The sequence below is a fragment of the Epinephelus moara genome, chromosome 8 (assembly GCF_006386435.1).
Source record: "Epinephelus moara isolate mb chromosome 8, YSFRI_EMoa_1.0, whole genome shotgun sequence".
Taxonomy (NCBI): Eukaryota; Metazoa; Chordata; class Actinopteri; order Perciformes; family Serranidae; genus Epinephelus; species Epinephelus moara.
In genome coordinates, this window is record NC_065513.1 from 45,898,615 (window position 1) to 45,922,389 (window position 23,775).

The following is a 23,775-nucleotide window of genomic DNA, read 5'->3' on the forward strand; positions in this document are numbered from 1 at the left end:
AATCACGGCAACTGTCAGTGTGTCATTCTGTCAGTCAGTCATTCTGTCTGTCCCACGTTTTTCTACTCACTGACGTGGTCAATCTATGTGAAACTGCACATAGGCATTGAGGACTGGCATAGGTAGAAGGTGACAAAGCTACCAATGGCTATGGACTAATATATAATAATAATAATAGTAATAATAATAATGATGATAATAATAAACTGTATTTCTGTAGTGCTTCTCTAAACCTGAGTCACCAAGTGAAGGTACACCTTGCTGGTACCAGGTTGGACCCCCTTTTTAATTCTTGGTGTCATAGATTCAACAAGGTGCTGGAAACATTCCTCAGAGATGTTGGTCCATATTGACATGATGACATCACACAGTTGATCCATGATGAGAATCTCCCGTTCCAGCACATCCCAAAGGTGCTCTATTGGACTAAGATCTGGTGACTGTGGAGGCCATTGGAGTACAGTGAACTCATTGTCATGTTTGAGATGATCTGAGCTTTGTGACATGGCGTGCACAGCGTTAACGCTCCAACTCTTTGTTGTCGGTCTCGCCTCCTCTCCGCTGAGCTCTGTGTGTGTTGTCGGTCTCGCCTCCTCTCCGCTGAGCTCTGTGTGACACAGTCTGATTTCTTGTGTTGCTACGTTGTCAGTGCACCTGTTTGTTTTGGTGTTGTCTGCAACCATTGATTATTTTCTTGTCAACAGGGCGGTTATTTTCTAGATTTAATAGTTTAATAAATATCAGAAAATAGTAAAGACTCCATCACATGTCCTCAGAGTCTAACGTCATATATTCAGATGTCTTGTTGTGTCCGACCAGTCGTCTCAATCGTTCACTTTACTTTGATATAAACAGGTGAAAACAGACCGTGTTCGCATCAGAGAAACTGGAGTCAGAGCGTTTGTGCTCGATAAACTAATCATCACACTAGTTGTATTGTTCTCCGTCTTCCCCTTCGCTCAGTGTTAAACTTTGCCCTCTTCTCGTCTCACAGGTCGATTCGCCGCCTCCCCAGATGTCGCCTCCACCTCTGCTGAGACTTCTGTTCATGAATGGCGAGGACGCTCTGATCGATCAGCTGTGGCTCGGCCTGGAGGGATGACAGGACTTTAGCAGACATGGAGACAGGAGAGACGCACAGACAGCTGCCACGTTAGATCCTCTCAGGACAACAGCAAATCCTATTTTTATATTTTTTAAAATCCCAGCTGTTTTTTTTTTTTTTTTTTTTACTCTCTGTAAAGCCATACTCAGCCGTCAGACGTCACGATGAGCTCTGAGGGCTTTCAGTACCGAGCGCTGTACGACTACAAGAAGGAGAGGGAGGAAGACATCGACCTGCACGTCGGAGATATGCTGCTGGTCAGTAAAGGAGCGCTGCTCGCTCTCGGCTGCAGCAACGGAGCCGAAGAGCGACCGTCAGATATCGGCTGGCTGCCGGGATTCAACGAGACCACGCAGGTACGACAACACGCCAACTGGTTACGCTCAGTTTGACCTGGTTCGTCCCAGTTCAGACGAGACGAGACTCTGTGTTTGTGTCACATTACATGTTTCAAACAGCGTCTCTGCACATAAACACAAATAACTAGGGCTGACCCAAATAATTCGAAGCTTCGTTCGATGGCACGGGATTCGATTGTTGAAAATTTTTTTCGAAGCTTTGGTGTTTTTCTTTTTTTTTTTCGTTTTTTGGGGGAGGCCTTAAACGCAACACTAACCCCCACCAGTCCGATACTGACAACGAGCGCGCTCAGAGCTGGCAGACATGTCCAAGAGGTCATCAGATGTGTGGTTGCACTTTAAAATATGCCCCGACAACCCCCAGAAAGCAGAGTGCCAGATTTGCCAAAAGCAATTGGCATATCACTACTCAACAACAAATTTGGGAAATCACTTGAAAAACGTTAAGTAGTAACTAGTAGGCCTAATATGCATTTTCCAGTTCCACCGGTCCGCTCTGAGTCTGGTGTCAGAGACACTTATGATGCTCTGAGTTGCGCATCTGTTTGATTGTGCTGCAGTGTGCGCCGAGGGTTCGAGGCTTCGAATTAAATTCGTTCTGAGCTCCGAAGCTTCGAATGTCCATAAATGGATTCGAAGGTCAGCCCTACACATAACCCCCGACACTTTTCCTCATCAGGGTTCATGTGGTCATGGAAAACCTGGAAGAGTAATTTCCAGGATTGGAAAGCTTAGATAAACCCAGAAAGTTTTTGAAAAGTCACAGAAATTTGCATCACGAATGGTGCTGATGTTCAGGCAGATCAGTCACACCACTTGACAAATCGACATTTCGAACATGGGAGAAGCAGCGCTCCCTACCCATGCTAAAGAAGCTAATGCTAAGCTAACGTTTTTACTGTGGTGACCTTTCTGACACAAACTGCCAGCTGCAGAGATTCTCTCTCGTCCATCAACAAACAAGGGATCATTTCAGGTGCTGTGTCCAGAAACGAAGCCTGAACTTGAAGATGAGTCGGCATTTTTAGGTCAAGCCAGAAAGCCCCCAGATTTGCGTGTGGTGAACCCAAGTGATCGTATACAGTGTGTGTACGTTAAGATTTTAAACTGATCTTAACTGCTAAGCCGTCACAGAGTTGTTTCTTCTTGCAAAGCCTTCATGCACAGCAACATAGACTCTCTAACTGTCTGTTCGTTTCCACTCGGCTGAGCTCCAGTGTGTGTATGACGAGCTGGGCCTGAGCCCCGCCCACTGCGAAACACCATACGCCATAAATGAAATGCAGTATGAGACAGTTTATTTATGTTATTCACAGAAGTTACGAGCACTCGTTTAATTTCAGCTCAGTGTTCGTTGTGTTTTCTGTGGCGCTGTTTCATCACAGGTGGAGGGGAGACACACAGCGGTCTGTATCAGTCACCACAGTCATTACTGTAATAGCAACAGAGGCCTGTGAGCAAACAACCAATAAGAGTAATATATGAACGTAGCCTCGGGGGCTGCACACATGCTGCTTGTTTTTCACCCTCAAATTCATTGTTTTCAGTGTAGACCCACGGCAGGCGCACTCAAACGCCAGAGTGACGCTGTAGCAGCACGCACACGCTCCTGGCTACGAGGACCAACCAATCACAGCTGACTTCTTCAGTAAATATCAGTGTGTGATGAATATGGAGGAGAAGTTGATCATGTTAGTGCAGAGCTGTCAGAGTGTCACACCTGTCTCCACACACACACACACACACACACACACACACACACACACACACACACACACACACAGGAAGTAGATCAGCTCTGACCTCAGGGTGTCAGGTGAAAAGGCTGTGATGCAGTGCTGGTTATGGTCGCTGAGCAACCTCAGACACAACTTGCCTCCTAAAGTTGGCACACAGTAGCACCCAGTGCCTGACCTTGCATTTTCCAGGCGGTTAAAGACGCAGTTTGTGTACGGGCCCTGAACTGCATCAGAGATGTTCAGATGATTAAAGTAAACACTCAGTGGAATACACCACCGTGCTCTGACCAGACGCAGCTCGTTTATCACGACGCCATGACTCAAATTGATGTATTTACATAATCGATGACATTGATGAGGATGATGAAGGGCTCCAGCCCTGGAGACACTGAACACTTTACACTACTGTTAAAACATGAGCAGTAGAGCTTTCCAACACCTGGAGACACCTGGAAACACCTGGAGACACCTGGAAACACCTGGAGACACACACACACCTTCAACTCACCTTTAACTGTCTTCTTTACGTCTAAAAGTCACCTGAATCAGTGATGATGTGTCAGAGCTGATGTCACCGTCTCCACTGTGAGATGAACATCATCATCACCACTGAAAGGTCAAAATATTTCAGATTAAACTGAACCGTGTCCTCACTCCATCTTAAATACCGACATGTAGGAGATGTGGTGTCTTCATCATCCTCATCGTGGTGTGAATAAAGCCGCAGCCACAAACAGCCGTTGCTCTTCATCTTTCACACAAACAACAAGACAAACTACTTTTTCACACCAACAGGAAGTTTAAAGTTTCCTTTCACCTGTTTGGAGAGAAGAACAGACGGAGCTCTGCTGATGATCAGCTCAGATTAAAAGAACATTAAAGAGCAGATGTTGGACGTGAATCGTTTTAAACAGTTGTACAGAGTTTTTTGTAATTTTCTAGTTTCTGTTTAAGACTCTTGACTTGCAGAGCGGGTTTCTCTTTTCTCTTTTTTCATATTATCTTGTTCGGCCCGTCACACCTCAAAATACCAGGAACGATTCCTCGCGTGTGAAAACCTACGATCTGATTCTGATTAAATCTGTAGGTGGGCCGAGTGTCTGTCACAGTTTTATGTTCTGTGTTGCTGCTTCACACGAGGAATGGTTCGCCTCCCCCTCACGTTGGCTCTGATGTTATCGCTTTAAATGTCAGGTTTTCCTTTCACTGTTCACCTTCACTGATTTTATCGTTCTCACTCAACCAGCAAGTAAAGAATCCTCCCACCCTCCTCTATACATTAATTTATTCATCTCTACATTTGTCTCTTGATTTAACCGCCTCTGAAAAATCATCTCTTTACTTTTGAAATTAAATGTTTGTTTTTATAAACAGGCCGATTTATCTTTGCTGATATGTTGGAGCAATGTTAATGTGTTCAGGCATATATCTTAATAAAAAAACAAACTCACATTAAAACTGAAATTAACAAACAGTAATTTGATAATTGATCCATTATTATTTATTATTTTATATGTTTATATGTAATATATTTTCATATTTATTTGGAAGATCCACAGCTGAGAGTCCACACGTTGTTTTTAACAGCGCAGCCCGATCAGTCACATTGAGCATAAATAAATAAATTCATTTTGTATTATTAACAAACAGTTTTAATAACAACATATAAACGTTCTTCTGAAAGAGCAGTGACCGATTTGTTTTTGTTTTAGAAAACGTTAACATTTGATAACTGAACCTGCCTTATAGAAAAAATATGTTAATTCTCTCTCGTCCTTATCGTAAATTTTTTACTGTAATTTTTTTATTTGTTTATCTTTAATTAAATCATTTTTAATTTTTTTTTATCAGTTACCATCTCTGTATTTTATTTTGTTTTTATCCTTTTATTTATTATTTTATAATATGATAATATTAATAACATTATTATATTATTATTATTATTGATTTTATTATATATTTATTCTTTTATTTTTAAGTAAGTTTTTTTACTTGATTTTTTTTTAACTTTATAATTCTCTCTCTTTCTTTTAGCTACTACCCCCCAAAACAATGGAACACCTTGCCTTCAAATATCAGACTTACTGGCTCAGTGGACAATTTAAAAATATATTTTTAATATAGCCTATAACTAGCAGTTATCTATTTTAATATTTTATTATTTATATATATTTTATATTTATTATTATATTTTTGTTCCTTGATTTTGATTTTATGGTTTTTAAAAATTATTTAATTCAATTTAATTTAATTTATTTTTTGCTCCTTGAATGAGTGTTGTATAATTGTGCGGTTTTATCTCTTTGCTGTGTTTATATCTATGTCTGAATTGTAAAACACTTTGTGCTGCATTCTGTGCATGAAAGGTGCTATATAAGTAAAGTTCATTCATTCATTCATTCATGTCTTAATAGAGGTATTTACCTGTGTAAACTCACTTTACAGAAATGGGCTCTGAAACTGAAAACACAAACCTGTGGAAGCATAAAAATAACAGCGACCAGTATAAAGATATTTTGGACATTTTACAGTGTAGTGATTACAGTGATTGAACTCTCCAGCGCCCTCTGGTGGACGCACTCTGTGACGGAGACATTCATGTTATTGATACTTGATCTTTGTTACACTCAGACGTCTCTAACTCGTCTCTCTGGCCGACAGGAGAAAGGCGACTTCCCGGGGACGTATGTGGAGTTTATCGGCAGGAAGAGGATGTCCCCGCCCACACCAAAGCCCCGCCCACCCAGACCGCCATCTGCAGCCTCCGTGAGGACCGACTCTGAGTCAGAGGGTGAGTAGGCTGCACAAACATATTTCCCACTGCCCACTGTCTGGTCTCCACTGGTCAGCTAGCCTTAGTCGCTCCGCACTGCGCACCAACTGGGCGTCCATTGTTTGGTCTGTGACGTAATAGGTCAACAGGAAAAAGGTCCAATACTAACAAGCTGAAAGGGGGCATATCTCCACCTATCGTAGAGGAGTCGCACATACTTGGCTCAATAAATGGATTCCCCTCCCGTGCTTGTATACTGGGACAAGGACAGTAGGCCAGTTAGATGTCCTCGTCCAGCTGGGACTGGAGCTCCACTTCACTGTGACTGGAGACACACTGATGGCGGTGGCGACATGATGAGCTCACTGCTCCACACACAGACTCCAGATGTCTTCTCAGACTGTTGGAGCTCCTGTTTGGTCATCACATGTGATTAAATCTCTCCTGACGGCCCGTGTTTCGGTCGTCAGAATATTTCTCTGTTTATTATAAATCATAGTTGATGTTTGCGTCGTCACTGAAACAACTGAACCGTTTTCAAGCTGAAAGTTGGCTCAGTGTGACTCACACACCTCAGTTTCCTTCAGCTGCTTCCTCATCACCAGCTTTATGCACTGTGACACACACACACACACACACACACACACACACACACACAGATCTGGGTTGTGGTTGCTGACTGAACAGATCTCAGCTCTGCACCAGCCTTACCAGCGAACACAGGAAGTGTGTGTGTGTGTGTGTGTGTGTGTGTGTGTGTGTGATCAGTGATCTGGTTGTTGTTACCTACTTCCTGCTGCTGTCACCTTTTCATATTAAAGGCACTTTAAACAGAGAGTTGTGAGTAAAGTTTCCTGACGAGGTTTTTAAATGGTTTTCTGTCACAGCTCGAGTTAATGTTGATCATCATGAGCCGCCTCTCAGACCTGCACCCCTTTATAGAAGAAGAAACACCTGTGACTGTGAGATTTGATCAGTCTGACAACTGTAGTGCAGCTACACTGTGAGACACAGATCTAATAAACTTGGGTACGACATCAGGTTTGATGTCTGCAGACTGTACGATGAATCACAGGCTACGATGCAACAGCTTCACATACTGAGTGCACAAGGATGCTGCACAGGTTATTACTGCTCCAACTGTGAGGCTCAACATAGAGACGCACGTTAATGACATTAATGCAGTTAATATTATCACTAATAAATTTAATAAAATGTCAGAAAAAATGTTGAAAATGACTTGGAAAAAAGTGAGCAAAATGTCTGAACATTTCAGAAAAAAATATTGATCAAATGTCAGTTAAAAAAAGGTGAATTAAACATCAGAAAAAATATTTCTAAATTGTTAGAAAAAATTATTAATAACATACCTGAAAAACATGAATAAAATATCTGAAAAATATTTTTAAAATGTGAAAAGAAATTAATAAAATGTTGATAATATGTCAGAAAGACATTATTGAATTGTTGGTAAAATAAAAAAAAGAAAAAAAAAAAGTGAATAAAATTTATAAAACAATATTAATAAATTGTCGGGAAAAGGTTTAAACAATTTCAGAAGAAATGTTGATAAAATTTCAGAAAAATATTATGAAAATGTTAGAAAAAAAATACAGTATCGGAAAAATAATTTTTGAAATGTCGGACCAACATTTTAGAGCCACGTTTCTTTCACATTGGTCATCTGTTCATCTGGGACAACCCAAAATCACACAGTGTACTGGGTTTAAGGTGACGGACGCTCACTGTCGGCTTGGTGTGTCCGGGCCTTAAAAGTCACGACAGCAAACGTACGCAGTCGGACCTAAAAACTTTTCTGTGTCACTTTTATGTGAGTCACAGATTTAACCTGCAGACAGAGGAAACACAGCTGGAACAAATCAGTGAGCTCCATCATCTCCTCCACGACACAAAGAAAATAAAATCACTTTCATCAACTCTGAGAGGTCGCAGTGATCATCAGACCAGAAACAGTCTGTCGTTATATTTTATAAAAGAAGCTGCAGGATTCACTCGCTAACAATGTTAACTGTGTTCATAACTGTTCATTCATTCATTCATTCAGTATTTCCCTTCACCTCTTGTCCTGTTCAGGCTCTTCCTTTTTAGGCATCATGCTACCAGACCTCCCTGAACAGTTTGGACCGCCGGACACAGCCCCGCCCCTCCTCAGCAGACTGATGGAGGCCATCGAGACCAAAGGTACCAGACACACACACATGCGCACACACACACACACACACACACGTGTAAATACACATGAAGACATGAAGCACACCCAATAACACACGCGTGCATGTGTTTCTGGTGCGACGGTGAAATCTGACAAACTGCACTCTGCTGTTAGAATCATCCAGAACAGTCAACAGACGTTTCCTTCAGTCTCGCAGCAGCAGCTCAGTCGTGGAGATTTTTCCACGAAAATGTAAAAACATCCTCTGCAGGATGTTTACTTTACCAACAACAGCTGCAGAGGGCTCATCAGCACCACCTGGCGTCCCAAATGAAATTAAAACATTCCAAAAACATTTCCTGAGAATCACTCCTGCATTACTATCCACTTCTACTTCTGTATGTGTGTGTATTACATTTTGTGTTGTTGACCTGTGTGTGTGTGTGTGTGTCTCTCTCTCTCTGCAGGTGTGGACAGTCTCAGTGTGTATCGCAGTCTGAGTTCAGGAGGTCTGGACACCCGGCAGCTGGCTGACACTGGTGAGGAGGTTTTCTTCTTCTTCTTCTGCTGTCGGGCATGTTTGTTCTCCGTCTGAGTTCTTCAGAGGAGATAAACTCTCAATAACTCTTCACAGACTAAGGTGTGTTTGTTTTTCAGACCTGGAGCAGCTGGAGGTGTCCGCCCTGTGTGATGGGGTGTTCCGGTTCCTGCAGGATCTACCCGGTCCCGTCCTCCCGTCCTCGCTGCAGGCCGATATGATTCACGCAGTACAAGGTCAGGTTCATTAAATCCTCTCTGTCCTGAAGGCAGTCTGTGGGTGTTATGTCGGGTTCAGACGACATGATGTCAGCCTGATCAGAGCCTGACACGGCGACGTACGGTGTTGGCTCGGATTGTGAATGATAGTGAGTCACTTCAAATGTAGCTCCGCCCATCTGGTGACAGTTTTTACGCTGCTACAGTAACATTTTGGCGGGCACGTGAACTGACACTGTGACTGAAATAATAGTCATAACAAAAATGAAAAGACGATGAAAAGACGACCAGCAATGATTGGTCGTGGACCTACGTGTAGTCTGTCATGTCCGTCGGCCAATTCACGGCACCTCACCTAACCTGACATAGTGACTGTCATGTTGTCTGAACCCGACATTAATGATCAGATGTGTTGTTCTGCAGAAGTCCGGGACCTGGAGGACTGTGCTCAGGTGCTGCGAGGCGTGGCCAGCTCGCCCACCTGCCCGGCCCAGTACGGCCTGACCCTGCTGAGTGTGGTCCGCCACCTGGCCCGACTGTGTCTGCACGGTGCCAGGAACCAGCTGAGCCCCCGAAACCTGGCGGAGATCTTCAGCCAGCCGCTGTTCAGACAGGCCGCAGGGTTAGTATTTAAAACACACGTTTGACTCTCTACAGGTACCTCTACCTGTGACAACCCTCAGTGACATCACACAGTCCTCCGCCCTCAACCTGACTCTGACCTGAACCTCAAAACAAACATTTCCTGCAGGACTCTGGTGTGAAGCAACATTTAGTTTGTCTCAGATCTGAATTTAAGTCGAAGGTTAGACTTACACTCATCAACCACTTTTTAGGTACACCTGTTCAACTGCTCATTAACACAGATATCTAATCAGCCAATCAGGTGTCAGCAGCTCATTAACATTTAGTCATGTAGACATGGTGAAGACGAGTTGCTGAAGTTCAAACTGAGCATCAGAATGATGAAGAAAGGTGATTTAAGTGACCTTGAACGTGGCATGGTTGTTGGTGCCAAATTAACCCACAAGAGTCTTCTGTGTTTTTAGTGTCGTCGCTGTCTAAGACTGAATCTGTGTCGATCTAAACTTTGTGTATGTGAGTGATGCTGTTCTGATCTGTGGTTGTTCAGGTCTGAGTCCAGTCTGGATCCTCTGGTTCAGGTCCTGGAGGTTCTGATCACCAGTGAGCTCAACATGAACCAGGCTGCACCAGGTGTGTACACCTCTGATGTTTACCTACATGTTGATTAAATATGTGTGTGACACGTAAAGATAACAGCTGCAGACACCAAACCTAACGCAGCTATTTCTCATCAGCTACTTGAAGGTCCTGATTGAAAAAATATTAAATTAATAATCTTAAATTATTGATCTGATATTAATAAACCGGAAGAACGAGACACTGTCTGCAGAAACACTAACCTGTGGCTGATCACAGATGGTTAACGGAGGACGTTGTTGTAGTGTTGCATCATCCTGTGCCACATGACCTGTTTGATTTCAGTGTCAAAGGTTCAGATCTTGTGTACGGAGTCGTCCATGATCTCTTTCACTTCCTCTAAGAGCCGTGAAGCAGCGTCACGCTGGATCTGTGTCACTGTCACAAGTCGCAGCTGTTGCTCAATCCGAAGGGTTAAAGGTCAAACGTTTGTCACTTTATCCGTCCAGATGAGATGGTGGGCGGACAGAAGGACAGGTCGGACAGTGACACTGACTTCCTGCCTGATTAGAGCTGTGCTAAAATAGTTCACACTTCACCTAAAATAATTTCAGTCTCAGCGTCAGTAAAGTTTTAATTTCCTTTGTTTGCACCTTGTTCGCACCTGTCCACAGGAATTATCACCTCCATATATGATGTCACTGGATATTCATGGGCGGGGCTTTATGCTAATTGTCGACTAGCGGTAGCACGCTGTCAGTTTACGATCGTTTGGCATTCATGAACATTAACACGTACCTACGATCAAATCCAAGTTTTCCTCAGCGTTCATGAAACTGGAGGTTTTTTATGTGCACATCTACTCACAGATTCACTGACATTTTATGATTGAGACTACGGCTGGGCGATGAAATGACTAAGTACGATTTATTTTCAGGCAAGATATAAATTCAGACACCGTTTATATCGATACAGGGTCAAGTTGTGTTACATACCACACACCAGTGTACATCTCTCCTGCTCCACTCATTCATTCAACACTCAGAGACACAGAGCTGCTCCTCTGTTTAATCTGTCTGTTCATTGGTCTACAGTGAGACATCGGCCTGTACGCTGCACACGCCACGCTACATCAGTCTGTGAGATGAGTGAAATGACCGCAGCAGCACACGTGCAGTACAGCGCTGTGCTGCTAGTTTACGCGTGAGGTGGATCATAGCGCATCGCCGTGGTAGTTGTAGTCTGATGTGTGATGTTGAGACGGCGCCTGGACGCAGGTGACAGATTTTCCAAAAAAAGCAGTGACAACACAGATGTTTCATATACAAGATGTATATAACGAGGACAAAGTGTCTCTGTCTCTGTCCCTCCCTCGGCCTCTCTGTTCAGACAGTCCTCTTAAATGTGGGCGGGGTTGTTGTCACTCACTGCTCCGTCCAGCACTCGCTGTATTTCCTCATCAGCGGTGACACAGATGGAAGTCTGCACCTGGTTTATCGTCCACAGAACGAGGCTGCACGCCCACATTTTCAGAACAAAATAGAACAGGCTGCAGTGAGAGTCTCTCTCCATGGGATATTTAAAAATAGCAGCTTTGTGCATTTAGTCCTTCTCAGGCAAGCTCAGGGGTTTAGTGTTGCTGTAGCCCACAGGAAGTGAGGATTAGAATATATGACCTTCACATAATCCGCTCCAAATTAATCTATATTTTTAAAGTCATTACTAAAAGTGTGTGTCATATAAAAACTAAAGTGATGGTCAAAGTTGTCACAGTGAAATTTGTCCCCAAAAAAAAAAAAAAGATTATAATGTCGGAAAAAGTGCCAATTAAAAGTTCAAAAAATATGAATAAGATGCCCAAAAACATGTTGATTAAATGTGCCAAAAATATTATTAAAAGGTCAGAATTTTTTTTTTTTTTAAATGTCGTTTGGAAAAAAAAACCATTAATTAGCTGTCCAAAAAAATTGATAACATGTTGGAAAAAATGTTGATTTATGTTGGACAACAACACTTTACACCGTGGAAGCAGAAACACAGGGACTGAACTGAACTGAACTGAACTGAACCGGACTGAACCGGACTGCTCGGTTGAAACAGCTTTAGTGTTTTGGTGCTAATAACATTGTACTTTAATTAAAGTGAGGTTTTGAATGCAGTACTTTAACTTGTAGCAGAGTATTTGTTCACTGTAGTATCACTACTTTGACTTATAGAACTCATCTGAGTGAATAATGAGCATATTAGCATGCTAATGTTAGCATTTAGCTCAGAGCCTGACAAAGCTGCTGACATGGCCGCAGACTCTCCGTCTGTTTGACATTTTAAAAATGAATTAATTAACAGATAATCAGAAGTGATGGTCACTTGATCATTTGTGTTAATCATGTCGTCAGTCAATGAGCGGTGACTCATTATGTCATTCATCAGTTCATTTATTCACTCAGTCAGTCTCTGAGTCAGTTGGTCAGGCCGAGCGGCAGCTGAAACGATGACATCATCCATCCACACAGTGAAAGATGCAGCAGAGCAGGCGTTGGGAGGGGAGGGGAGGGGGGTGTTGCCTCGGTGATATCACTGCCATCGCAGGATTGGCTGGGGGCAACGGTGATGTCACACATCTCCAAGCTGCTCTCCTGAGCTTTGAACTGAGGCTCGGAGAGGCAGACGGACGCAGAGAAAGTTGCGTCGTTTAAAATCTTTTAAACACTGAGGACGAGCGCAGATTCCAGATCAGTGGAGACAGAAGTGTTTCACCAGGCTGCTGGTTTCTCTGTGGAGGAGTCTGAACATATAAAAGCTGCAGGTGCAGAGAGGAGGGGGCCGTAAGAGAGGAAATCCTGCAGATTATCAGTGCGGTCGAGTGCATCCTTAAATTAGAGTGACAGGCAGAAGAGAAAAGATCGAGCTCGGTCAGGAGGATGTGTCCTGGACCCGTTTCCTCCGAGATGACGTCAGTTTTTTCGAGGCAGGATCAGCTGTAGTCAGGACATCATGAGATCCAGAGCTGAAGGATCCGGGTTTGGTTTTTCATCCCAGAGGCGTTGCGGAGGCGGCTGAAGGTTTAGAGGCCGACATGGAGCGAGAGGAAGGCGGCAGGGCCGAGGCCGAGCCGCTGAGGGGACGAGACAAAATCCTCTGCTACATAAACATGCAGAGTCCAGGTAGGAGCTCGGACCTGAACCTGGAGCACCTGGTGGTGCTCTGACTCCTGATGATTTTGTCGAGTCGTTTTGTGAAACGGTGTTTTGTTAACCAGTGATTAAAATCCCGTCATGTGCTGCTGTATTAAAGGCGTTTTATAAACATTCTGCTTCTGCAAAGATGCACGTCAAAGTCTTTTCCAACCTGCGCAGAGAAGGGCTTTGTGGGTAAAAGTTGGTTTCAGAGCAGACGACGATCATACCTTCCAAATCGTGATGCGTCAAGCAAGGTGATTGGTTGTTGATCCAACGTCCTGTTGGGAAGTTTTCTTTCAGATTTTGGATGCAGCAGTGTCACAAATGATCTGCTACCAAAACAGGAAATTAGCTTTGTCATCAACGCAACGGGTACCGAACTCAGTACTTTAAAGGTTACCGCCTGAATTACGTTGGTACTACCAAGTAGAAATCTGATTCTCTGGCCCAGCTCGATTGGGCCCGACCCAACCCGCCGGGTTCGCTTCAGGCTGGGCTGTAATTTCTCACTGTTCCCCCAGGTGCTCGCCGATTTACCGGTGTTTCTTTTTTTAATGAAACCGACACGAGTTTCAATGAACTGAATCAAGCAGGAGACAAGCAAAGTGGTGGAGGACTGAGACTCAAATCTATCAGAGAATAGACCCTTCTTGTGTTTGTAGACAGTGATGATGTAGTTTGTGGGCGGAGCTGAACAGGTGGCAGAAAGGCACAGTAGTGGTGTCGGTGTGAGCGCCAAATAAAACGTACAAAGCACTATAACGTTTATATTTCTTAACTGATTGCACTGAGTTGTTTTTATATTCATGAGTTTATGATCTATGTGTAGCAGAAAAAAGTTTAGTCTCCAGTTAATTAGAATCTGGATATTTAGGTTGTAATCGCTGCTGCTCAGTAGAGGAGTGTGTGTTCGGCTTATTTGAATTACTTAATTATTTACGTGGTGAAAAATAAATCATCGTAAGTATTGTAAAAACTCACGTTTGTCAAACATGGATTTGCCTTATTGTCCGTGGTTAATATTTGTGGAAACGTGTCCACATGATATAATTTAATGTGGAAGCACAACTTATCAACGTGCTAGCGTGCTAGCTAGCTAACACTGTCTGCTTATTAACACCTTGATCATAAAATAAATTAACTGTCACCACTGCTCACTGGAGGACACCGCAAGAAATCCTTTAATGTGTGTTTAGATCGATTCATCTGCATCCAGGCAGGGAAAGTAAAAGACTTGCTAACATTAGCGATGTAGCTAACATAGCTAGCATGCTACCTATGGCTGATCGCTGACAGCTAGAAACAAACAGTGATGCAGCGTCCGTTTATTAATCTAAACAAAGATCAGGTTTTCTTGTGGTGTCCTTTCTAAAATGATCAGTGGTGAAAGTTTCTATATTCTGTTTTGATCAAGGAGTTAATAAACAGACAGCGTTAGCTAGCAAGTTGAAAAGTTGTCTGTTACCTCCACATGAAATTATATTATATGGGGGACGTCTCCACAAGTTTTAACCAGGGACAATAAGGCCATGTTTACACAAAAACGATCCTCTGAAAACTGGATGGTTTCTCATTTTGTGTTTTGAAAAAAGTTCCGTGTTCAGACAACAACGTTTTGATAACAATCGCCGCAGTCGATTCGCGAAAATGACCAAAAACACTGTAGTATACATTAGGGATGGGCAAACGATCAAAATTCATTATTCGATCATCAAAAAAATTAACGATCAGTTATTGATTAATTGATAAGCGAGTATTTCAAAAGAGAGAAAACAAAAGAGTGCAGTGCAGACTGTCACCGTAAGAGAGCGCAGCTGCCCCAGTTTTGAGCTTCAACCCCCCAGGCCAAAGAGGAAGAATGGCGCACATATGCAGTTCACCCCTGGGTCTTTACAACCGTTGCCAGCCAGAGTTACAGGCTTCAGTTTTCAGGAAAACCTCCGTCTTTCAATGGCGTAGTGTTTTCAGAGGCCTCAAGGGAAGCCGCCGAGGCTTTGGAGAGCGATGAGAGCCTTCTGATTTTTTGCCTGGCATAGGTCCGGCGGGGGTCTCGTAGGCCCGTCGAGCCGCCGTGCTCGCCAGGCGGAAGGGTCTCGTTGGCACGGCGACTCGCCGGGCCTATGCCAGGCATTGTAGGGGAAACACTGCGACTATCGATCAAAATTATTTGCGATCGATCAAAAGCCTTAACAAGCAATCATCGATAATCGAAAATTGATGCCCATCCCTAGTATACATGCCAGGCCAGAAGGCCAGCGCACACATGCTCTTCCTTCTACAGAGCGGTGATGTATAAACAAACAAAATGGCTACCGCACGAACCTTTGTCTGGACGGACGACGAGGTGGAGTTGCTACAGTAAATCTACACTGCTGGAGAAGTGTTGATAAATCCAACAGGGTGAGCAGCACAAGCAGAGCTCAGGAGTCCGCCATTGTTGTTGTGATGGTCAACTTTGTCGCACATGCCTAGTGACTGATACCATAATGAGCATGTGTGAAAAGTCTCTGTTTTCAGAGGAACTGCATATTGCAAGTTTCCATGACAACGGAGACGGTGCTGTTTCCAAAAAATTGCACTCTGGAACCCGTTTTCAAAACGTTGCGTTTTCAGGCACCAGAACGCTGCTGTCGTGTAAACAATCGGCCAAAACACAACTAAAGTTTACTGTTTCAGTTGAAATCTGACCTTTGACAAATGTTCCTTATGATGATGAATGGTAATATTATTATATCCAGATTATAATTAACTGGAGACAAAACTTTATTTTCGTCCTCGGCGACGACTTACAATAAAAATGAAGGTCGTCTTATTCTGTATTCCTGTTCTGATATCAAAGGTCACAACAAGACAGTTTTATTCTGGGTATGTCCACTGTTTCTCTCCGATGTCTGGTGTTTTTCTGCCACCTGTGACACAACTGTGACGTCCACTCAGAATTGGTCTACAGGGGGAGAAAGAGAGCCGGTGTGTGAGAGATAGAAAATGAGAGAAATGTGATTTGGTCGGCAGTGTTTTCCTCTGCCTCCTCAGCTGCGTTAGTAACATGCAGTGAAGAGAGGTGATCATCGTCTGCACGCCGCATCGCTATGAAGCGGTGTGCACTGTAGACCAGTGGCTCTCAAAAGGTGTGCCGTGTCACAGGGTCATCACGATCCATCGACCTGGATCAATACATTGATTCAATGATCAACGAACCAATATCATCGATGCAAAGTGAAAACATCGATCCACATGGTCATCTTTAGGATACGCTTTTATTTTGAGAGTCTGTGTCACTGTCAAACAGCAGCAGGCAGACGGCGAGCAGCCGAGAGAAAGACGATGAAGATAACGTTATTAAATCAGGAATAAATCAGCAGTGTGGGAATATTTTGGAGTTCGGAGCTAATACAGGCAGACAGACAGAATACAGCGCTCTTATGACAGAAAACACAACGTAACGTTACCCGTCTGGACACATCTCACTCCGCTAACTTCTCACGGCAGCAACATCTGCTGCTGTTTCAACAATGTTGGGCTGAGAAAATGGTCATGCAGGCTGAAATTCACCCGAGCTGTTCTGTCAGGAGACGCAGAGACTTTATCCAACGCTGAGGAAGAAAATCATAACGCTACATGTAATTTGTTAAACTTGGAATTGAGGGAAAAAGGTCCGTTAGCTGGTAGGCTAATTTATACATTGTAAACATGCTTAAGCTAACGACGTTTAACAGTTTAGTCTGATAACCATGACAGTTCTTACTGAGCTGAATTTGATACTTAAGTTAAATCATCTTGTTGTTTCATGGCTGTTTGAGAAAGTTTGTCTTCAGGTCGTGTCTCTGAAACACCAGTCAGTGGCGGGGTTTCTGTGAAGTGCTGTAAAGTTTAGTTGATTCAAAGCACACATTAAACACACATTAAACACACAGTAAACACACATTAAACACACAGTAAACACACATTAAACATGGCTTAACAGAGACCGTTTCAAGCACAAATCAGCTTCACTATAACTCGCAGCATTCACAGACAAACACTTGTCTTTATCTGGACACATTTTCCCACAAATCCAACATGCTAACGTTATTAGCACAAGCCTATGGCATTTTACATTGTATAAATTAGCCTAGCAGCTAGCAGAGATTTGCTCTGCTCATATTTCAGCCAGGATAAATCACACACAGTGTGTGGAGGCTTTATTGTCTTCACAATTTATTGTTTCTTATCTGTGAAATTAAAGTAAATCAAAGCTTTGTTTCCACTGAGGGAAATGGTTTCAGCTTACAGAGACAGACAGGAGGTCTGCGTCACTGTGACGTGGAGTTACATCTCTGGGGAGGTGCACGTCAGGCTATGGTGTAGGGTACGGCATCGATTTGATGCAGAGGTAGAAATTCTGCATAAGACAATAATAATAAAATGAGACAGGTGGCTTCATGATTCCGTCTTCACAGGTGCTTTGTTGTAATTTGCTCCGTACAATAAAATGATCCATCGTCCCACTCTCGGCTTTCTCCTTTTTAAATATTATCATCCCTCACACTGGCTGCCAATCAGGGCTTTGATGTGTCACACACTTATAATTCCCACGTGCAAACGTCAACTTAAAGGTTCCCTGTGAAGGTTTTTTAAATCAAATTAAATGAAACTACATGTGAGGATGGGATACACTCAGGGACACACTGGTTTGGGTCGGACAACTATGGAGTTAATGATTCCAGCCAGAGAGTTGGGTTTGAGAGGATGCTTTAATCTCCAAATACAGGAAGTGTACAACGCAGACAGGAAGTGTGTGGTCCTGAAAATTAAGAAAGGAAAAATATCTTTAAACTCAGCTCTTACAAAATATATATTTACAGTTTTTAAATTGTCACATCCACACTGACTCCTTTAAACACGACTAATAAACAACTCTCCATTCACGGTAAGATCACACGTGGTAGAAGTTATTAACAGAGCTCATTAACATAACCTAAACGAGGATCATCCACGCGACCACGTCTGGAGATGCAGCAGTTAATCATTAATGCACAAAAGTAGGCGTTTTGATTGAAATTAAACACGAGCGGGTTCTCACCTTAATCACACACACACACATTGAAAAGGGAGGAAGAAAGAGGCGTTAACTGTCCGTGCTAAACTTAATTGCAGAGCTCTCTGACGCCTGAAGCTCGTGCTGGCGATGAGCGTGTCCGTGCACTGATTGGCGAGCCGAGGGCGTGATAAGGATTTTGTTTTCCTCTTTTTTAGGAAATGGTTGAGCACAACATGCTGATACAGTCAGTTAAAAATTCAGTCATAACGTTTTATATACGCCCAGCTGAGTGTTACAGTTATAAAGTGTAGTTATCACAAAATCCCACGGCACACCTGGACGGGCATCACGTGGCATCACCATGTAGAGAATTAAAGGCTCTGATTGTAGTGATCGGTCAGTCTCTCTCTCTCTCACACACACACACACACACACACACACACACACACACACTCTGATGAAGGGTTTTTCATGACATTAAATCAGATTTGTCTCTTTGTCTCTTTGTGTCTTTGTCACAGCGTTGCCTCCTAAACCGGTCAAGTCTTCGACTCCAGCAGCTTCCTGTAGTTTCAACAACAGTATTTCCCTGCAGGACGCTGAGTGGTACTGGGGAGACATCTCCAGGTAACACACACACACACACACACATAGTGATATCATATATAAGAGTATAACAGTCACAGGGGACGCTGTGTAAAGCTGTGACTGTTAATGAGCCTGATCAGGTTGTTTTGATTTGGTGAATGCGAGCCGGTGTTTCTCCTCACGCCGCTGCTATAAAACCTCCCCATACACAGCTAACTGACCATTTCTGCTTTAAGCAGCCGAGTCCAGACGAACACGGATTGTAAATAAAACACCCCAGATAAGGGTGCTCTGATCGATTGGCCATGAATCGTTATTGGCAGATATTTGTTCCTAATAGTTTGAAGGCCGATCAAAAGAGCCGATCAGTAACTCTCTGTGATAACGCTACCAACAAATCTGCACTGAAGTCAGCAGCACTTGGTCACCTCTTTCACCTCTGATGAGTTTTCATCCTTGCTCCTACTGGAGACACACTGTCAGTGCAGGACTGTGACTGTAGCAGTATTTTTACTTTTACAGGATGTAAATACTTTCTTATTCCCTCGGTGTTGTCTGTGTTTGCAGAGAGGAGGTGAACGAGAAGCTGAGAGACACAGCTGATGGTACGTTCCTGGTTCGAGACGCCTCCACCAAGATGCACGGAGATTACACTCTGACTCTGAGGTAAAATGTTCAACACGACGCCGCACATCAACACAGACCTCCGTCAACGTCTCCTCAGACACAGACAGGTCTTTAGCTACGGATAAAGTCACAGAGAAATTACAGAATATATATCTGAAAACAGACAGATCTTTAACGTCGACGTGTCTGCGGGACCTGTGAAGTATTTAGTGTCTGAAATCTGTTCTCTAATTACAGCAAAATGCTTCGTTTCTTGTTTCACATTCAGCGTTATCAATCCTAAACACATCTTCTAATCAGCCAACACCAGCCTCCAGTCTGCTGATGTGAAGATTTAAAGATCATGAAGTCATTGATGATGCTGGTCTGATGTTGGATTTTAATTCTGAGTTGAATGTTCAGTTTTCCTTGGCCAGTCTGTAGACACCAACATATCCACCTAAATCTAACTTTATTTTAAAGGCGGATTTATACTTGTGTCTCAGCTCTATGCAGAGCCTGCGCCCGTCTGAGCACTTATACTCGTACAGTGGTGTGTCTGTGTCACTCTGCAGTTACACCTCCAAAACACTAGTTGGCGGCGGGGTTTCTGTGAAGTGCTGCAAAGATTAGTTGATTCAAAACACACATTAAACACACATTAAACATGGCTTAATAGAGACAGTGTCAAACACAAATCAGACATTTTACATTGTATAAATTAGCCTAGCGGCTAGCAGACTTTTCCTCTGCTCATATAAAGCCAGGGACAACAGCAACATGTAACAAAGGTAACGTTACAAAATTTGGCTCCATTACAGCTCACAAGGTTCACTGACAAAACAACTGTCTTATACTAAACACGTTTTCCAAACAAATCCAACATGCTAACGTTATTAGCACAGGTCTGTGGTATTTTACATTGTATAAATTAGCCTAGCAATGACAGAGTTTTTTTTTTTTTTAGGCTACGCCGTAGGTTGAAATGCAGAAGTATAAATCGCGCTTACATTCACACTGATGCGTAGCTGTAGCAACATACTGGTTTGAGGGGTTTTTAAAGCGGAGCAGTACAAAGTAAAGACAAACTAGCCGTTGTTGAGACGACATGTTGATTTAGAACAGCCTCAACAGTAGCGTCTATCTTGTGAATGGCGCTCGCCAGTGATGCTGTAGACGGGTGAAGGAATGAGTCCTAAAACCCAGAAATGAGTTAGCATTTTAGCACTTCCTGTGTTTTTGGTTAGATGTTTAAAAATAAGTTCTAGTTAACACCAGCTGAAGAGACTTTAATGTTTTCTTTAATGACACTGTGAATTTTGAAGCTTTTATGTGTCTTTAAGAAGACGGTTGCTAACAAGTGGCTAAATGAGACAACAGAACGTCATCACGCTGACACAGCTTTACAGCCTTGTTGTGGTGGTGACGCTGAAGTCATGTGACCGTGGTGCAGTTTGTTTACAGCCTAACGTTAGCTTTTCACTTCTGGCGATTGGCTTTATCTGGCTGAATAAAATGAGAGTATCATAAACGTTTATTTGCCACAGAGCTGTTTATAATCCTGCCGGATGTTGTTCACTGGTTTGTTTAATGGACGAATGTTCTTTGACCGTCTTCAGGAAAGGAGGCAACAACAAACTGATAAAGATCTTCCATCGGGAGGGAAAATACGGCTTCTCTGACCCTTTAACCTTCAGCTCGGTGGTGGAGCTCATCAACCATTACCGCCATGAGTCCCTCGCCCAGTACAACCCCAAGCTGGATGTCAAGCTGCTCTACCCGGTCTCCAAACACCAGCAGGTCTGCACACTGACCACCGCTCACTGACTGTGCAGGTGCGTCAGGTGTTGAGGAGTCTGATGGGATGTGTTGTCTTTGTTGTTCAGGACCAGGTGGTGAAGGAGGACAGCATCGAAGCTGTGGGGAAGAAGCTCCACGAGTATCACCTGCAGTACCAGGAGAAGAACCGAGAGTACGACCGACTGTACGAGGAGTACACCAGGACCTCACAGGTACAGAAACACAGCTACAGTACTGTGCAATACACTACGGCACTGAAACACTGTTACAGTACATTGTTTTCTCTGTTTCTGACTCGTTTTTCTTCTGTTTGTTCACCTATTCACTTTCTTACCCTCCTCCTCTTCCTCCTCCTCCTCCTCCTCCTCCTCCTCCTTCCTCCCCTCAGGAGATCCAGATGAAGAGGACGGCCATCGAGGCGTTTAACGAGACCATAAAGATCTTCGAGGAGCAGTGTCAGACTCAGGAGCGCTTCAGCAAAGAGTACATCGAGAAGTTTCGTCGAGAGGGCAACGACAAGGAGATCCAGAGGTAGGCTGTTGCCACGGCAACTGTGACGGAGACCTTTTTAAAACACACACACACACACACATACACACACACACACATGTGAAGGAGCCCTAGTTGCCATGGCACCAGAAGCTGCAGGAAGAAACCACCTGCTGGTAAATTTAGTCTGAATAAAAAAAGGTTTGTGGTCCAGTCGGAGCCATTTTAACTTTTCTGAGTGAGTGTGACGAGTTAACCCAACATTTAAGGTTTAAACTTTTAAACAAAACATTTCTACTTTACTTAGACAAATTAAATCAAGTAAAACAAAATCATTAAAACTCCAGATCATGTGATAAATATGAAAAACTGTATTGTCTCTAAGTGTTGAGTCTGACGTCCGCAGAGAAGCACGTTCGCGTCACTCTCTGTGGGTTCAGACGACGACCTGATTTAACGCTCTGGGTCTTTTCGAAGGATCATGGAGAACTACGACAAGCTGAAGTCTCGGATCAGTGAGATCGTGGACAGTAAACACCACCTGGAGGTGGACCTGAAGAAACAGGCCGCCGACTACAGAGAGATCGACAAGAAGATGAACAGCATCAAACCAGATCTGATCCAGCTCCGCAAGACCAGGGACCAGTACCTCATGTAAGATGCACACTCAGAAACACACCAGTAGTGTGTGTGTGACGACACAGTGTTTGTACTGACCACTGTGTGTGCTCTGTGTGTGTGTGTGTGTACGCAGGTGGTTGACTCAGAAGGGAGTCCGACAGAGGAAACTGAACGAGTGGCTCGGCCTGAAGAACGAAACCACAGAGGAGTGAGTTACTCTGACGTCTCCTGTGTCTTCTGTTACATTTATCAGAGCACTGACGTTGGCGCCCCCCAGTGGCGGCAGCAGGGATGGCAGACAGCAGTGCACCACCTCCTCCACTCAGCGTTAAAACTGCTCTCAAACCAGGTCAAACCAGCACTCCCTGGACCGTTGAGCCAAATAGAAAGACTTTGAATCAAAGCAATTCGATCTTCCTGCACAGTCCGCACGAGGTCATTACCAACATCAGGATTCTTATCTGGACAAACTAAAGCAATGAACCAGGGTAGCTGTTAAGGTGTGGTTCAAGAGCTGCAAAAGATTTCACCTTGAGAAACGTGAGCAGAGTTCACACCCTCCAGTCTAGATATACGGTTTAGGCAGTGGGCTCATAAAGGTGTAACGGCTTACTGCACCAAAGCTGATGGTAATGACTCGCAGTCGTTTGACCGGCGTTAAAACGTTTATAACCTTGGAGAATATTATGTTTTTAGATATCTGGAGGCTGTGTGGTAAATCAATGGCAGACCATTTTAATATTTTTGGGGATGCCCTGTAATTTCTCCACATTGGCAGGAGATTGCCAAAGACATAAGAAACATCTTTGGAATAGAAGTTCTTTTGTTACGCTGTACTTAGGCAAAACCCCGACAATCTCATGCATTCTCATACCTTTACAAAGTAATGGCTGGGGTCCACCGGGCACATCAGCGGCGCGACACATTTGCAGCGCGAGTCCCGTAGCAGCTCGCCCCCCTCTTAATCAGTTACAGCGGCTCCACCGGCAACGGGAGCGGCGTGACAGCTCTCTATTTTAGGCGGCTCTTCTATTTTTGTCGCGCTACGCTCCCCTACGCGACCCTCCAGCAGATAAAAACTACATGAAATAGTGTGCTAAACGAGCACAATGTGTTTTTAAATGAATAAACCATTATCAGAGGTGATATGTGATGATTTGTTTTCATGCATTTACCCATGTTTATCCGTGACATTGTGTAAATGTCTGTGGTGGACATTTGAAAGCGAGTAGATGACAAACAGTACAGTAAACATGTAGATAACTCAAATACATGTAATAACTTAGGTGGAAAATGCTTTAACATTTCATGCAGCCTCTCGGCTCGGCTTCTCTACGTGTTGCTTCTGTATGCAGTCAGTGGAGCCCATATGAATACGCCGCAACGCTACGCTGACGTGACGCTTA

The 23,775-nt window shown here is 43.6% G+C and overlaps 1 protein-coding gene across 1 annotated transcript in view; it reads left to right on the forward strand.

Annotated features, from left to right (window-relative positions):
• LOC126393876 (phosphatidylinositol 3-kinase regulatory subunit alpha-like) overlaps positions 1-23,775 on the forward strand; it is a 31,297-nt gene that overhangs the window by 3,730 nt on the left and 3,792 nt on the right. Inside the window, exons 2-15 of the mRNA XM_050050281.1 lie at positions 995-1,461; positions 5,865-5,994; positions 8,071-8,178; positions 8,617-8,688; positions 8,807-8,923; positions 9,329-9,527; positions 10,038-10,120; positions 18,787-18,892; positions 19,421-19,519; positions 21,079-21,259; positions 21,346-21,471; positions 21,648-21,790; positions 22,226-22,402; positions 22,503-22,577. Coding sequence (XP_049906238.1) covers positions 1,270-1,461; positions 5,865-5,994; positions 8,071-8,178; positions 8,617-8,688; positions 8,807-8,923; positions 9,329-9,527; positions 10,038-10,120; positions 18,787-18,892; positions 19,421-19,519; positions 21,079-21,259; positions 21,346-21,471; positions 21,648-21,790; positions 22,226-22,402; positions 22,503-22,577 — 1,808 coding nt within the window. The 5' untranslated portion in view covers positions 995-1,269. The remainder of the gene's footprint in view (positions 1-994; positions 1,462-5,864; positions 5,995-8,070; positions 8,179-8,616; positions 8,689-8,806; positions 8,924-9,328; positions 9,528-10,037; positions 10,121-18,786; positions 18,893-19,420; positions 19,520-21,078; positions 21,260-21,345; positions 21,472-21,647; positions 21,791-22,225; positions 22,403-22,502; positions 22,578-23,775) is intronic.